The 16,404-nt window shown below is 34.7% G+C and overlaps 1 protein-coding gene across 1 annotated transcript; it reads left to right on the plus strand.

The window, feature by feature from the left end:
* Nucleotides 1-1,095: 1,095 nt before the first annotated feature.
* LOC114126482 (neuromodulin) lies at nucleotides 1,096-15,155 on the plus strand. The gene is made up of 4 exons (XM_027990436.2): nucleotides 1,096-1,622; nucleotides 11,923-12,036; nucleotides 12,318-12,481; nucleotides 14,327-15,155. Exons 1-4 carry the CDS (start codon nucleotides 1,466-1,468, stop codon nucleotides 14,459-14,461), a joined length of 570 nt encoding a protein of 189 aa, XP_027846237.2. The 5' UTR covers nucleotides 1,096-1,465; the 3' UTR covers nucleotides 14,462-15,155.
* Nucleotides 15,156-16,404: the final 1,249 nt, after the last annotated feature.

The raw sequence follows: 16,404 nt of genomic DNA on the forward strand, positions 1-16,404 counted from the left end.
TAAAAGGGGGAAAAAACAAAAACAGGTAAACGATTATAATGTAAAATGGCATTTGATAATTTTTAATAATTCGGTTTACATTACTGGTCAAAATAATGTATTGATTAACGGTTTACCGCGGGCTGATTAAAAATCTTTGAACTCGGCGGTACCTCTCCAGTCTCCGCTTTAAAGGCCGTAATCACTACATATTATACACCTACGCGTCGATAGCTGAGAGGGTTCAGGGTTGATGTATTTATACATATATTTATATATTATATAATACGAATGCGTGATCAACGCGAATAAAAGACCGACGGCGTCCAGTAGCTATATAGGTATATGTGTATTGTGCGCATTAAAATACTCCGCGGACGACGGCGGCGGCGGCGGCGGCGGCGATGGCGGGAAGGGACTCTCTCCGCTCAGTCCATTCCGACACACACCAGTCGGCTGTTCTAGTAAATGTCCATATACATCCAGCCCCCGTTTAATTTCGTTTATACACAGTATTATTATTATTATTGTTAGTATTATTATTATTATTATTATTATTATTATTATATTGTTGTTGCTGTTACCGTAGGCAACCGACCTCTCAATATACGCTTACATTCTAGACTGCCTATATGTATACACACGTACACGTATATATATATTATAACCTGCTCGTGTAATAAACCGCGCGGACGGCCGTCGTAGACGATGTGCGTTTTTCGTCTTTTTTTTTTTAGAAAAAATAAATAAAATATAAGACGGGGGCGAAGCATAACGACTATACCGTATAGGTATACCACCGTCATAATGTATATACCTAGCTCTATACATACATATATATGTACACGCGTTTTAAACACTTGCACAGACGAAGAGGGTTGGGCGACCCTAAAAAATAGGTACGCCTGCTCCGCTACCGTTCTTATATATATTATTATATACGTATTACGCTATAATATATTCCACAGTTTATACGCGTGTGTATAGTAATACGGCCGCGGCAGAGTCGCTATATTTTTCTCGTTCCTTGCCACCGTTTCCCTCGCACTGTGCAGTGTACGGCTCACTCTCTCTATATCTGTCTCTCCGCTGCCACTCGCCCTCGCCCCGCGTCGTTTACGTCCGTTAACCGAAAAATACCTATGCGCTCCGTAGTCGTTTGCACCGCAATAAACCCACGCAAACCGTACTTACGACTCGGCGGTTGACGTACGTCGACGTTACGACCCCTGCAAGCTACCGGCGGCGGTCGTATAGTCGGCACGGACTGAAAAGTCGTCTCTCTGCACCGCGTTCTCTGCACACAGTTATTTCCGGGACCGTGACGACCGCACACGACCCGTGGCCGACGGGGCACACACACACCGCTGTTATTCGAATGCGGTCCGGCACGACGACGGCGGCGCGACGGCAGCGGCGGAGGAGCCGGAAGAGCCACCGCGGGTGATGCGCTGCGCGGCCGACCGCGGTCACCGTAATCGTCATCATGGGCTGTAACCCTAGCAAAGACGGAAGCGCCGTCGGCGGCGGCAGAGGAGTCGCGGGCGAAGGCGGTGGAGACGGCGGCGGAGGGGTCGCCGACAAATCGTCGTCGGCCGCCGAATCCGGTGCGGCCGAAACGCTCTTGATACCGTTGAGTGACGGTAAGTGGACACGAGACGTCTGTTGAAAACGACAAAAATCACAAATGCCCTGCCCCGCGTACCGATAATACGTAATAATATGTCGTATAGTACGATCGTAGGACCTACCACCCCCCCACCACCGCGGACGATATCGTCAAGACGTTACGCGTACCATAAGTGAATATGATTTAGTAGAGCGTATAATATATGATTATGTCGCGTGACGTCGTCGTCGTCATCGTCGTCATGTTTGTACGTTTTTTTTTTTTTTTTTTGATACTAATCTGTTTTTAACGACCGTCCCGAGCGCGACATCATCACTCGTGTAGGTATTTTTTTTTTTCGCGATATAATTATTAAAATATTATAAATCGTGCGCCGCCCGCCCCGCACGTATAATAATATGATTATGACGTTGTACAAACCCCCCCCGCCCCGTAAACACAGCGTAATACGGCGACTTGGGGGGGGGCGCACGTATTGTATTTGTATACGCCGTGCACACAAGACGACGTTTGTCGTCGACGACGATGAGATTATAAGCGGATTACACAAAAAACGGACCGAATTTTCAAACGTCGCCGCCGCCGCAGTGCAGGATTTGGCCGGTTTTACGTCGGGTCTGCGTCGCTTAATTAGCAGCGGCAGAGTCGAGATCCTCTCTATGTACGCGTCTCTGCATATCGCGTCGTGAGGAGTGGCGGCGGCGGCGGGGGGCCCATACGTACCATCACGCGTCCTCCGCATACCTATGCGGCGGGCACGCGTACGCGCGCGATATCGCATTATTTCCGGGGGGGAGGTGCGCGCGCGGGCGGACGTGGCGGCGCGGTGCGTATCATAGCGATTATGCGCTCGACGAGGGCGGCCGGCGCGCACCGCTCGGCCCGGGTAGCGTGTCAGGGGCGCCGGCGCTGCCGCATATCCGCCGTGTACACGACGAGTGGCGTATATATCGCGTATACGGTATTATATACATATATACATATTCCACCCCGCCGCGCCACAGCTTTTTTCAATTCCGACACACACACGCAGAACAAGTGCTTGTGTACACCTCCTAATAATAATGTATACGCGCTCGACCGGCGGCGGCGGCGGCGGCGGCACAGAGCGCAAACGCCGCCGCCGCCGCGCCGTACGTTTTACAACGTGCGGGGCACGTCGCGCCGCGGTATATAGTCGCACGAACCCGCCGCCGCGCCGTCATACGCTCGCCGGCCACCGTCACCGACGGCACTGTCTCGTCTCCTCTGCTGCTGAACCGAGAAAAGCGACCACCGCCGACGCCGCCGCCAGACCGGACCAGACAGCGCGCCGCGTCCGTCTCCTCCGTACAACAATAATAATAATAATAATATAATACGTCTCTTTCCGCGGCCTGTACGTCGTATTATTATTATTATTGTCCGTTAAACGACCAATATAACATATATTATATATTACCTGTCCTAATACGACAACACTCCATTTCGTCGTATTTCGTGTAATAATTTTTAAGTCTTTTCCCCCCCGTTAATATATCGCAATAATAATACTAGATTACTGCGTTAAAAATTGTTTAAAAAAAAAAAAAAAAATTAGAAAAATTACCGTTGCGTACACACACGCGCGACCACGCGAGCGCGCCTGTTACACCTGTGCCACACCACCTGCGTGCAGATAGTCTCTAATATATTATTATTGTAATAAAAATATTATTTTTATTTGTTCGATCATTTATTATATTTTACAATATACCACCAGTCGTCCTCCGACTTTTCAATATACATAATATAACGGCACACGCGCGCAATAAAGTACCTATACACGTAATCACACCTGCAGCAGTAGCACGAGACACCGTCTCTCCGCTTCACACGCCCACGCACGTAAGTATATTATATTTTAAATTTTAATACTACAATAACGACTTTACGACGGATCCGTGCGGTCTAGTCTCGTCCGCATATCATTATTATTATTATATTATTATTATTATTACTAATTGTTGTCATCTCGTTATAAGCATTTCATCATTATATTATATATTATAATAATTACGTACGATCGTGACGTCATTATGGGATGTCTATACACGTATATAATACTCGTATATGTAGTCGCTATATATATTATGTACGGTAGTGCCATTTAGCGCTGATGCAGCGATGCGTACGCCACGAATTTATTGTAGTAGTGCCGCAGTGGCGCCCGCAAACTCTGTATCCGAGTGTACGTTAATTTATTATTTAGCGGCGGCAACGGGTCGAAGTGGTACCAGATTCCACACGTCCCGCCTCGCCGACCGAGGCGTATTGTCGAGATTTCGCGATTTCCAATGCGGGGAGGTTCAGATATAACTTTTTTTCCATCTCAGATCTCGCACGAATCGCGTGTTGCGATATACCGCGATAAATAAGGGCGCATTTTAAACGAACGGTCGGTGGCAGAAAGGACCATCCATATAGCCACTGCGATATAATAAAACCCCTTTCTCAACTGCCAACTCGATATATAACGCGTGTGTATATATATATATATATAAGTGCAGTATATAAAAATATACGACTCTGGGATTGCAGGAAACTTGTCGAACGTGAAAGGCGCTCGTATAATGTATCGAAAAGGTCAGAGTGTTTTATCATCTTGACGGTCGGATGGGGTGGCTAGGTGGTATTAAAATGTAATTTCGACCGTAGCGTAGTAATTTATATAATATAGGTGTACGTATTTTAGTCCCGAGGTGTAACTTGATAATGTTGTATACAAGGAAAATACTGCACTATATGTATATATATACACCATCGCGGAGGTCGCGAGGCAGAACGTAACTAACTAACTATTATTATTATTATTATTATTATTATTATAATTATTTAATACTTTGAAGTACGCTGCTACCCGCCCCGTTCGTAGCCGGCAAAAACGAATACGTTCAATGCCGCTGCCGAGACCCGCGGGTCGTAAGATATTTCCGCGAGCTAATATCGTTTGTAGCAGTGTACGGTGCACGTAACTACGGTGCGTGGGGGTACTTCCGCGACTGCAACATCCGCGTTTACTGCGATCGTCATATCCATTATGATATAAAATTTTAACGCACGCAAAGCGTATACAGACGTAATTATTGCACGTTACGATATATATATATATATATATAATAACGAGATCGCATATATTATTCATAATATATATTGTGTGTGTACCGACGCGGGCGTGGAGTCTACCGTTACGAGTTGTCGTGTGGGTGGTGGGGTACATATATATATATATAACGTAGTGTCGTACTTACACATATATGCGGTATTATATACAGTTTAAGTACCTATTATACGCGTAAAATAACACGACTTTACGTATAATGATATACATATATGTATACAGTGATGATGTACACACGACGTATCGTGTGATGTACAGTACGTACTGTAAACGCGATGGCAGTGGCAGTGTACCGCGCGATATAATTGCCGAGAAGGTGACGCGCGGCCTTGGTCGAACGCGCGACCTGATGACCTCCTATGACCGACACGGGCCGCCCTCGCGCGTACGCTCACACCCCCCTCGAACGACCTAACTATATACCGCGCGCCGCGATCGATGCAGTTCGCCGCCGAAAACCGCCACACACACACACACACACACACAAAGACACACACACACGCGTACATCCCGTCTATATGGCCACCCCCTCCCCCCCCTTCGCGGCGACTCGACGTTCTGTCTTGTCCGTATCTATATACGCACTTGGTCACGGGCGAGGGTGGCTTTACGATATACATCCACAACAGTAATCACGTCGATTTCCCAACGCAGACGTATTACGTATTATCGTTATTATTACTATATGTACATCGAACGTAATAATAATATAATATATATTTCAAAAGTATAGGTACAACACTATTTTCGTAATGCTATATTATATTAGATATAGCTGGTAACTGCGGGGGGCCGCGTGGTGCGCGAATCGGATGTGTGTGTAAAAAAAAAAAAATATACACCCCGAAAACGCCGCCGTTCGCTTCGGCAAGACGCGTTATTGGCCCCTCAACAGGAGCGTAATATCGCACACAACAGACGTATTATATAATATCGTTGTACGCTATATTATGTATCGTGATGATGTAAACATCGTCTGCGACTAAGTCTTCCGCAGCAGTGTTTATCGTCGACGAAAACCCGGAACGGATTGTGAATATAAAAATCGTTTTCCGTTCGAATGTACAGCCGGTCTTAATCGCAATGAAAACGATCTGCTGCGCATTGCCCGTTATATTAATCGCGTTGAGCCGGAAATCACTGCGATGCGAGCGTCTTTTGCGTATCCGCGTATCCGTCTGTTTTATTATAATATTTATAATATATTATACGTATATACATAATATTGTGTATACCTGACGGCGCACAGCGCTGACCTCCTTTATCCTTCGAAAAACCGGCAGCGGATTTCATCGATCGGGGACATCTTTTTCGTTTTTGCATAATGTGTAAAAAAAAAGGCACGAGTTAAAAAAGAAATAAACAAACGTTTCTCGAACGGCGGCTTATACATGTATACATAATATATATATATATATAGTTGACGGTTTTACTCTGTATAGTATAATATGCGAATCGATGATAATACTTTATATTGTTTCTTTTATTTTCAAATGGTCTTGCGCGACGAACCGCGGTGCGTTTGTCTTATTTATTCCTGTACATAATATATATTCGAACATATTATCAGCATATTTTATCTGCAGCACGCAGACGTCTGCAGTTTAAAACTCGGGTCACCGCCTACCACCCCCCCAACAACAGATGGACTTATTCTCTGCAACGAGGGGTTAGGTTGTAAAAAAAAGTTTAATTAGCTTGTTGTCGATTTTTTTCTTGGTCGCGTCGAAGGTGAAAATTTTTTCTACGTGCAACCGCGTACACGGGTACGGACGGCAAATCGTCATCACCGTTAACCATGTGTAGTTACCTCGTAATTATTATTGTTACGATTCTCGTTGTAAATTATCAATGATTAGACTTTTTTTTTTTCATTATTCCAATTGCCCAGTGTAAATCGCACTAGATCGTCGATTTAATTTTTCGAATACTATACCTATATTATACATTGCGTATTAGTTGTCCCTCGTCCGTTGTACAAATATCATTTACCACGTCACTGCAGGACGTAAGATATATTAAATATTTTACACCAATCCAAATGGGATTGTATTAATTCGTATATTATTAATAATACACATATATACATATACTCTAGAACTATATATTTATTAAGGGGTGTCCCCGGTTCGGAAAGACAAAAAGGCCCGACAGCGGCGCGCGTTGACGTATATCCCCCATCCCCTACGCCGCACACCAAATCACACATACATTTTCATGATAAATATGATGTAATATTTCGTACATACGTATGCAGAGGTACCCTGCAAATTACACCTAAGCATTGCGTTGTATACATATTATATATACACGTCGCGAATCGCGATGATAAATCGTTAATAATATAATATTAATGGCGCCGTATGTGCGCGTATAATAGCTGGTACACACCTATCCTATACAAATATATGTATATATTATTATATAACCCCCGACGTAGTTCCACAATTGTATAAATATTAAATACATTACGCCCGTCGCGAAATAAATTGCCCGCGCGAACAACGCGAATTGCGGAAACGCTAAGTACAATAGCTGGCTGGCTGGCTGACTGCTGCAGTATATAATGATGATTATAATAATTCGTAGACGGGCAAAGAGCTTATCATTATTATTTTTTCTTTTTTTTTTCGTACCGTATTCGGTGAAAACGGTTCTATAGTTGGTTTACACTCTTAGATTGTCATAAAATATCCTATTATGCACATGTGTTTTGAATACGGCACATTTTCCATTTTCTTCGGTTCATTAATATACAATAATATTACCTACCTATATGCATTCGATGGGCTCGTGTGAACAATAAATTCCAACCGTCGTAAATTTTAATTTAACAAATAACACTTTATATTATTGAATCATAGTATGGGTAATTCGAGCCCGATAACGTTAATGGTATACTTTTTAACTGATTTCATATAAGTTCATAAGAAAAATTGTTTTATATTATGATTGTTCTTCCAAAAAAATGTTCATTTAACGTATTAAAATTATTTTTATAAACATGTATTATTAATTATTATTTTTCTTAAAATACTCTCCATAACGCATACCAATAAATATATTAATATTGTATAGAATATTTCTGGATAACGATAAAAAAGGAGAAGAAATTTAATTTGATTTCCCATTATCATTATAATTTAATAAATAATTATATTATGCAATATGCATTATATTATTAGGTAGCCAATACCTTATAATTTGATTATTTACGATTATCAATAAACATAATTTGAATTTTACAGAAACTAATTCGTTACTTTATAGTTTATACTTATTATCAATAATAATTAATTAAGTTAAAAGCTAAGTTAACCAAAATTAAATTTAAAAAAATTGAGTTAAAAGTTAATATCAACTTAACTTGTTTATGTCCATTGTCCAGACTTGTTCGGTATAATATATTACATTTAAGGTTTAATGTGGTTTTTCGAAGTTAAGCAGTTTGAGTTACCGAATTGTACGTCTAATCCCATAAAAACGCAAGATTAATTACTATACTATGTCAACTAGCATTTAGTGTTATTGATGTCTATTTTATGTCTTTTTAATAACGTTGTAATTATACAATATAAAAGATTCTTAAGAATTCGGCAACTTGCAAAGTTGTTCTACGGAGCTTTTGTTTGTATATTATGATAAAGATGGCATGGTTTTCACAAATTAATTACATAATATATACAGTTGACTCTCATTTACTCATCGAGAATGAACATCGTATAAATCGTATACGATAAATACGTATAGAATCGTATAAATTATTATTTATTTTATGGTACTTTGACCAATATATTTTTGAGTTTTTATAATTTCAAGTTCATTAAGTTAACGAAAAACATTAAATAAAATATATTTCATGACAAATAACATTTGGGGTGAATTTCAAATTTAAAAAAAATACAAACTTGTAAAGACAATATTGTATTATTTTCTGAAACCTAAAACCTTATTGCACAAGTAGTGGAAATTGTTTTGTTTTTTTTTTTTTTTTTGAGCATGAAAGGTTGTTTGATTGATTGGTTCACAATACACCTATGTATATATATGTATAGATTGGCACAACTTGTGAGAACGATTTACATCGTGACGTATTTTCAAACAGGCGAAAATTATTTTATTGATGGATTAAAAATAAGTTTGTTTTGAAAACTTTATAATCGAGATTTTTCCCCCGAGTATAATTATTTATTATGATTTTTACTAAAATCTTTAACATAGTTTTATTTTATACTGATAAAAATTTTATAAACATTAACATAATTTAATTATACAATACTTCAATTTATCATCCACTTGCATCGATTTTCGTGATTTTTTTTTATGAATTTTTCGATATTCCAGTTTGTTCCTTGAATAATTTCAAACAACTTTAGATTTACTCGAAATTTAACATAGATTAAAAAGGCATAAAAACAAACAATCACAAAAATCGTTTTAATACTATACAAACAATCAACAATAATATTATATAGTAATACATACCTAATATATTTATTACAATATTGCTGAGTATATGTTTACTCGTCTTGTACTCTGTATACGAATAATCGTAGGTAGAATATTATAATATAAATATTGCAGTTTAACAAGACTTTATATGATGGTAGGTAGTTATTATTATTATTGATTAGGTATATACTTGATAAAATGGGCTTGGAGAATTATAACGGAAAATTTCGCGTATTTCTATTTGATGTTCGTTAGAATAACCTAAATGAGATGGACGTTACCGATAAAAAAATATTCTCTTGTAAGGAGTAGTACTGATGATTAAAAAATGGCATACAAGCCGAAGAGAATAAAAGACACAAGAATATGATAAAACAGTTAAGGGTACGAGAAATGGAGCATTGATTTGCACTACTGTATGCGGAGTTAAAAAAAAAATGTAGGGCACAGTATATACCAGTGTGGCAGTGTTTCCTTCTCAACACCACCCTTTCCAAAAGTCATATATACATATATATATATGTATATATATATTATACGTATAGTGTAGTAGACATTTTTTTACTATTATTATTATTATATACCCTTGTTTTTATTGTTCATCTATTTATGTTCATTTTATTATCATTTTATCTACTAACAAAAAAGAAGTTGAGTATTTTATTTTGTCGAGTATTTTTTCCTCGAGTATTCTTTTTCATTGTTCGCATTTTTCAAATATACAGTTTGAGTGCCAAAAACCAAAACAAAAATTTAAACTATAGGTAATATTTATTATGTGGCATCTGGGATAAATAAAATCCCACAAAAACTACAAAACAGCTATGGGCTATGGTATAAAAATATAAAACACACATATAGGGTGTGTAAATTTGTTATATATATTTATATATACACCCTTGTAAAGTATTTGAGTAAAAGTATTTGAGTAAAGGTATTCAAATACTTTTTGGTATTAAATATGTGTTTTTTGTTCTCATTATATTATCCTATATTATTATTATTATGTACCTATACTTTGGAAGTACATTTAATCCTGAAACTTTATTCATAAATACACGTACAATACGTACCTAATAGCTAGTATTATATGTATTTAGTCTATGTACTATATCATTTATTATTTATACACTATACATTTTTGTATTACAATATTTTTTGTTTTGTGTGCAACTTTTAACCTATATAATAATTTTTGAAATGGTTTTACTCCAGTATTTTAATTATTATTATGCTTTTTGATTTTTAATGCGTTGCGTATTCAATATTTACTAAAACACTATAATAAAATATAGTAGTGTATCAACGTGTGTTGTATTGTATTCATAACCTATTGTATTTAGGTCGTATGCGGAAAGTCATTCCAATTTTTTTTTTCCCAAACATGTTTTAATGACCGAAATAAAAATGTGAACGATGTCAAATTAAACAAATAATCGATACAAAACAAATAACAATATTGTAGAATAATATAATATGCGAATCCCATAAATCATGTTTTGAAATTAAAAATGTTTAAATGTATATATATATATATATATACACCCATATTTGTAGGTTTGTATGTGCAATATGTATATAACCACGTACTTACGTTTCAAAACTTTTAATGACATGTATAATTTTCCATGGCGTGATGAGGATTTAAAAGTTCGTTAAAAATGCATTGCGCAATTTCTCTTTCGATCTATATTAGCGATTTGTATACGACTGTCATTTCGGAAATATATATATATATGTGTGTAGGACATCGGGGTCTGCCAAAAATGTCTGCTCACGTTACACGCCACTTTGAGTTAATGCCTTCTGTTTAATACCACCGACTGACGATAGAGAATATGAGGAGGAGTTGCGAAACGAAGGACGGCGAAAATGGATTACATTTAAAACAAATTATACACGTTTTAAATGTTTAATGACGATTGGGTTACCAGCTTTGTACGATATTTTAAATTTAGCTGTGCGCAACAATACAAATACTACAGTATACACCGTAAATGTACAACCACGTATACCGTGTACACAGAAATAATATATCTAAAAAGCACGTAGATATTATAAATAAATAATAATAATAATAATAGTAATAATATGCTTTATGTAGTATAGCTGTCCGCGTTTGTAGACAGTATATGTATAATATATATAGTAATATAGTATATAGAGTATATAGTAGTATAATATATAGTAATATATATGATATGTAATACTCACAGAGCATATAAATATATAATATAATATATCACTATAATATTATTGTTGAATCATAGGGGCTCGAAAGGGGAATTAATTAATATCGACGAAAGCCTGAGCTTTTTAATTGTTTACGAAAAATTATCTAATTGAATTTCGCATCACCGTTGTTCATCTAATCGGCGCTAATCCATAAACATTTCCAATCTTCGCATGAGGGTCCCAGGAAATGATCGTTAACATAATTAATTAATTATTAGTACCTACCTACATTATTTAATAGGTCATTGCATTAGAATTCGATTATGTTTTTATTAAATTTTCTTTTTAATAATTTCTGCACAGCCATAAGACATAAAAAAAAAAAAAATATATTTTGCAATAGTTATTGATTGATGGGGACGCGATTTCTACTTGAATGCCTTTCGCAACCCTTACTCTATAAGCACCTAGGCGTATATATCATGGAAATGAAAGAGAGAGTACCTTAATCGAATTTACATCGTATTCTATTATTGTGTGTACATAGATTTGGGAGAACGCGACAGTTTGACCAGTTCGGTTAGCGAAGAAGAAAACTCCGACACGATGAAAACATCCGAGGAAGTAGATTTCGAAAAGGAATTCCGACCGGATGACGTTGGTAAGGAAAAAATCAAGCCCCCGAGGACACATAAATGAAATTGTGTTCCACGCACACAGTTTTCGTGTTGTGTGTGTGTGTGCGAGTGACATACTATGTGAATAGTGTATGCATTTATTACAAGATAAATGGAAATTCTTTCTTTTGTTTAGTGATTTTTTATATATATTTTTTTTTTTGAATCTGTTGAAATACAATTCACACACGCATACACACACACAAACAATATGTTCAGAAAAACTCTTTATTTTTTTATTTGTATTGCATGTATTTTTAAATAGAATTGTGTCACGCCGCGACCAAAATCCAAGCTTCGTTCCGAGGTCATATGACTCGGAAACAGCAAGCTGGTGGAAAAGATGAGCCTGGTGGCGCTACCGCTTCTGCTTTGACTTCTAAAGAAGAGACTCTCGAATCACAGTTGAAAAACGTCGACATAAACAAGGTATAAATACATTATGTTGTTTATTTATATGTAAGAGTAAGATATTATAGTGGTATAATTTTTTTAATCATACAAAACTAACATTAGTCGGCACGGGAAAGTTCATTTAAAATTTTGTCAGTACAATGTTATAATATAGAACTATATAAGAGGACGATTTCAATAAGATACATGCAACAATATTTACAATAATTGTATGGATATAATATTAAATAAGCACAAAAAATAAAAATATGTTTATTTGCATGAATTCTAGAATTATACCGAATCATCATATTATAACTAAATAAACTTAAGATAATAATAATTTACGATGACAATATTATCGTAAAAATGAAAATAATATTTAGATAAGTTAACAAAATATATATGTATATATATATATATATACCCTATACAAATAAAAAATTGTGTGGTTACAGTGAGACAAAGAACTTGACTATGGTTAAAGCAGTTAATATTTTTGATACATCTATATTCTAGACCAATAAGCATAAATAAATTACCCTTACTTACTGTGGTCCGATAATTATAAAAATTGATTAATAATTTTTTTTAAAAGTTTTGTAGGAAATACATTTTTATATTTAACCACAATAGCTCTTTTAATTAAGATATTTTTTTATTATTATTTATTTTAAGAATATATAATTTTAAATACCTAGCAAAACTATTTTCTATAAAACCCAATCAAGAAGTATTTAATATTCAAACACATTTCCATAACTTTATTAAAATCTAATATCGAGAAGTAATATTGATTTTCTTTTTCATTTAGAGGTTTTTATTGTTATGTAAAGATAAAAAATAATTGGTTGATATGTTGGTGACATGGGAAATGTACACGATGAGAATAAAAGAATAATAAAACTGAATAGCAGCGATATTTGCTGCACATTAATAATACATCAAATTCATTAATATTAATTTACTTGACTACGGTTTTAATATTTTTCAGTAAACTTTTGAACAACATATTATGACAATGCAGAAATTAAATAATTCTAATGTCACACCATTGTCATCTGAAAATAATAATAAGAAAAAATTAATTTTGAGAGGAGCCGCTCCTATCTAAAAATCTTTAGATTTTTAAAGTTTTTAAAATTGCTAAAAAATTAAAATAAATACATCTCAAAATAAAAAATATAGATTTAATTACTTGTTTATACACATTTACCTTTGAACTTTTTCTAGTGATCCAAAAGTGTTTCTCGAAACAAATATTCTCGGATGAAATACATATATCTATCATTATTCCATTATTCATAAAATGTGTACTCTGGGAATCTAAAATATAATAGTTGAATAGTGGAACACCATTCGCCACTTATGTAATAAAATACGTATTCAAAAACAAAATGTCTACTCTGAACTAATATGCATATAGTTTTATGGTTAACGCGTCACTCGTCCACTTAAATTTCTAGAACTGAATACTGTAGAATTCAAAAGCATTAAAAGTCGAGCTATAAATATTTTTTTCTACAATTTAATAATTGCATTACACACGATCAGAGTGTATGTAACGCAACATTGAAGGTTATTTTCCAACGTGAAAATAAGTTTCCAGGAAAAGTTTATTACGCTAGACTGCAGAATGAAAACTCGCTAGGTTGAAATAAAATCATTGATTCGCCGTGTCATTGATTAATTCAAAAAAATTGTAAATTAAAAAAAAAAAAATTTGATTACCTAATTCAGAAAATGTTTAAATAACAAATTCCTACGCGCGCTGTAATAATTTATATTTTATGATCGTACTCCGTTCATCACCGTTGACCGTATATAACCTATTTATTTTGATAAAAATGTACTACACGTCCGTTAAATTGTCGTGTACAGGACGCGGACCTAGACCAGCTGTTGGACGTGGACTTGGCAGATCCGGAGCTGCACAAAGCCGCCACGAAGATTCAGGCATCGTTCCGCGGGCACAAAGCTCGGAAGGCTGACGACGCAATCGATACCAAGCAATAGGACCACCCGCTACTGTATAAAATTTCCATTATTATTATTAACATTATTTTTTTTCTTACATTCAACAATGCTATATGGTAATAATAATAATAATAATAATAATATCTATCAAGGACGGACGAGTTAATCAGCATAATACGACAGCTGCAACTGTTGTACTATACCACATTGGTTATTATTATTATTATCATCATCATCATCATAGTCATTTTCGATAATATTATTTTATTTCACTGCGGATGTAGGAGAGGAAACGTTTTATTAAAATTACATTTACTACATTTAATATAATATATAGGTTTTCCGACGCTGTCGTGACAAGTTTCTTATTAGATTCAGCAAAAAAAAAAAAATAATAATAATACGTCAATCGGTTCGTAAACCACAGCATTAGATACCTATATTATATAACTAATTAAATAAAGTATCGTTCAATTTTTTTTCTCTCTTAAGCTATAATAACATTCCTTTTCCGCCATCCTCGTCGTATTTTATAATACAGTCATAATATTGTATTCATTTTCACTATGTCGATTGTGACCAACGCGAAATTCGTATCAATGTGTAATTATTATTATTATTATTACTATTATTAATATTATTAATACCTATATGTATATTTTAAAACACGCACATCAATTTAAATACTTTTCTGGAGTTTCTACCAAAATAATAAACTACGGTCAATATTGTATATCGTATTACATTACCTACTTTAAGTATTGTAACTAAAATTTGGTAGCTGCGCAGGGTACTATAATACTATAATAATTATTATGAATACCGTTGTTGTGTCCCATCTGAACGTAATAATCAAACGTAATTGTAATCAAAATAATAATAATTAATTATAAAATTAAAAATCCCGAAAATGACGAGGGTTACTATTACATTGAGCTTAGGAGGAGAGCTTAAAATGCGTTGTTTCAAAGAATAGTAATATAAAATTATTTTCTTCTATATTGTACGGTGTTTATTCTAACGCTGCAGCATTAAATTATTGTCATAATCGTTTCATAACTATACTTTTTTCCACCAGCCGTCTTAACATTTTTAACATTTACGAGATAATATTCAATTTATTATTAATATTATTATTATTATTGACTATTGTAGTTATAAATTATAATATAATATATACTCGTATATAAAAAAAATCGTATACATTTTATTTAGACGGAACTCGCATTTATATAATACCTACGTAGGTAATCAACGTAAATATCCACGAAAACGAACCAATTATATTTGCTTGAAATATCTGTTTCTACTATTTATTAATTATTATTAATCGAGTAGGAAGTAGGAAAAATGTTTGATAATTTTACATATAAATTTATAAACATTCATTATTATAAAACATCACTTTAAGCACTCGTACACCGGCAAATAAAATATTGCCTGTTGGGTCATTTAAAATTAAAATTTGTATTTTAAACTCATTGTCGCTGCTCACTTGAAAAATATATTACATAATTATACATAATAAATGATTGAAAACTAATTTTTTCGTAAAATATTCTTTGAATAAAAATAGTTACCTACTATTTTTCTTTTTATTTCAAATGATAAATTCCTTATTATTACAATTCTATTTCATTAACCATTTAATAATTTGATATTTAATTTAATTTCAACATATAGAATTATTATTATTATCATTATATATTTTAATCAATCAATCTATTTATTAAATATGTAAACAAGTAGTTGTTTATTGTAGAATTTTTATTTTTCAACAACAAAACATTCACACTTATACACACGTACACAATATAATATACACCAACTATAGGTATATTATACTTAAATAATAATTGAACTAAATAGTTGTTGTTGTTGTTGTTAATGTTGTTGTTTATATTATAATTCTGATTTTTTCTTATATTATTACTTACAGAATCCTTAAATTATTAATTGTATTTTATTAGTTGTATTGTCGA

Source organism: Aphis gossypii, unplaced genomic scaffold (assembly GCF_020184175.1).
Source record: "Aphis gossypii isolate Hap1 unplaced genomic scaffold, ASM2018417v2 Contig00201, whole genome shotgun sequence".
Taxonomy (NCBI): Eukaryota; Metazoa; Arthropoda; class Insecta; order Hemiptera; family Aphididae; genus Aphis; species Aphis gossypii.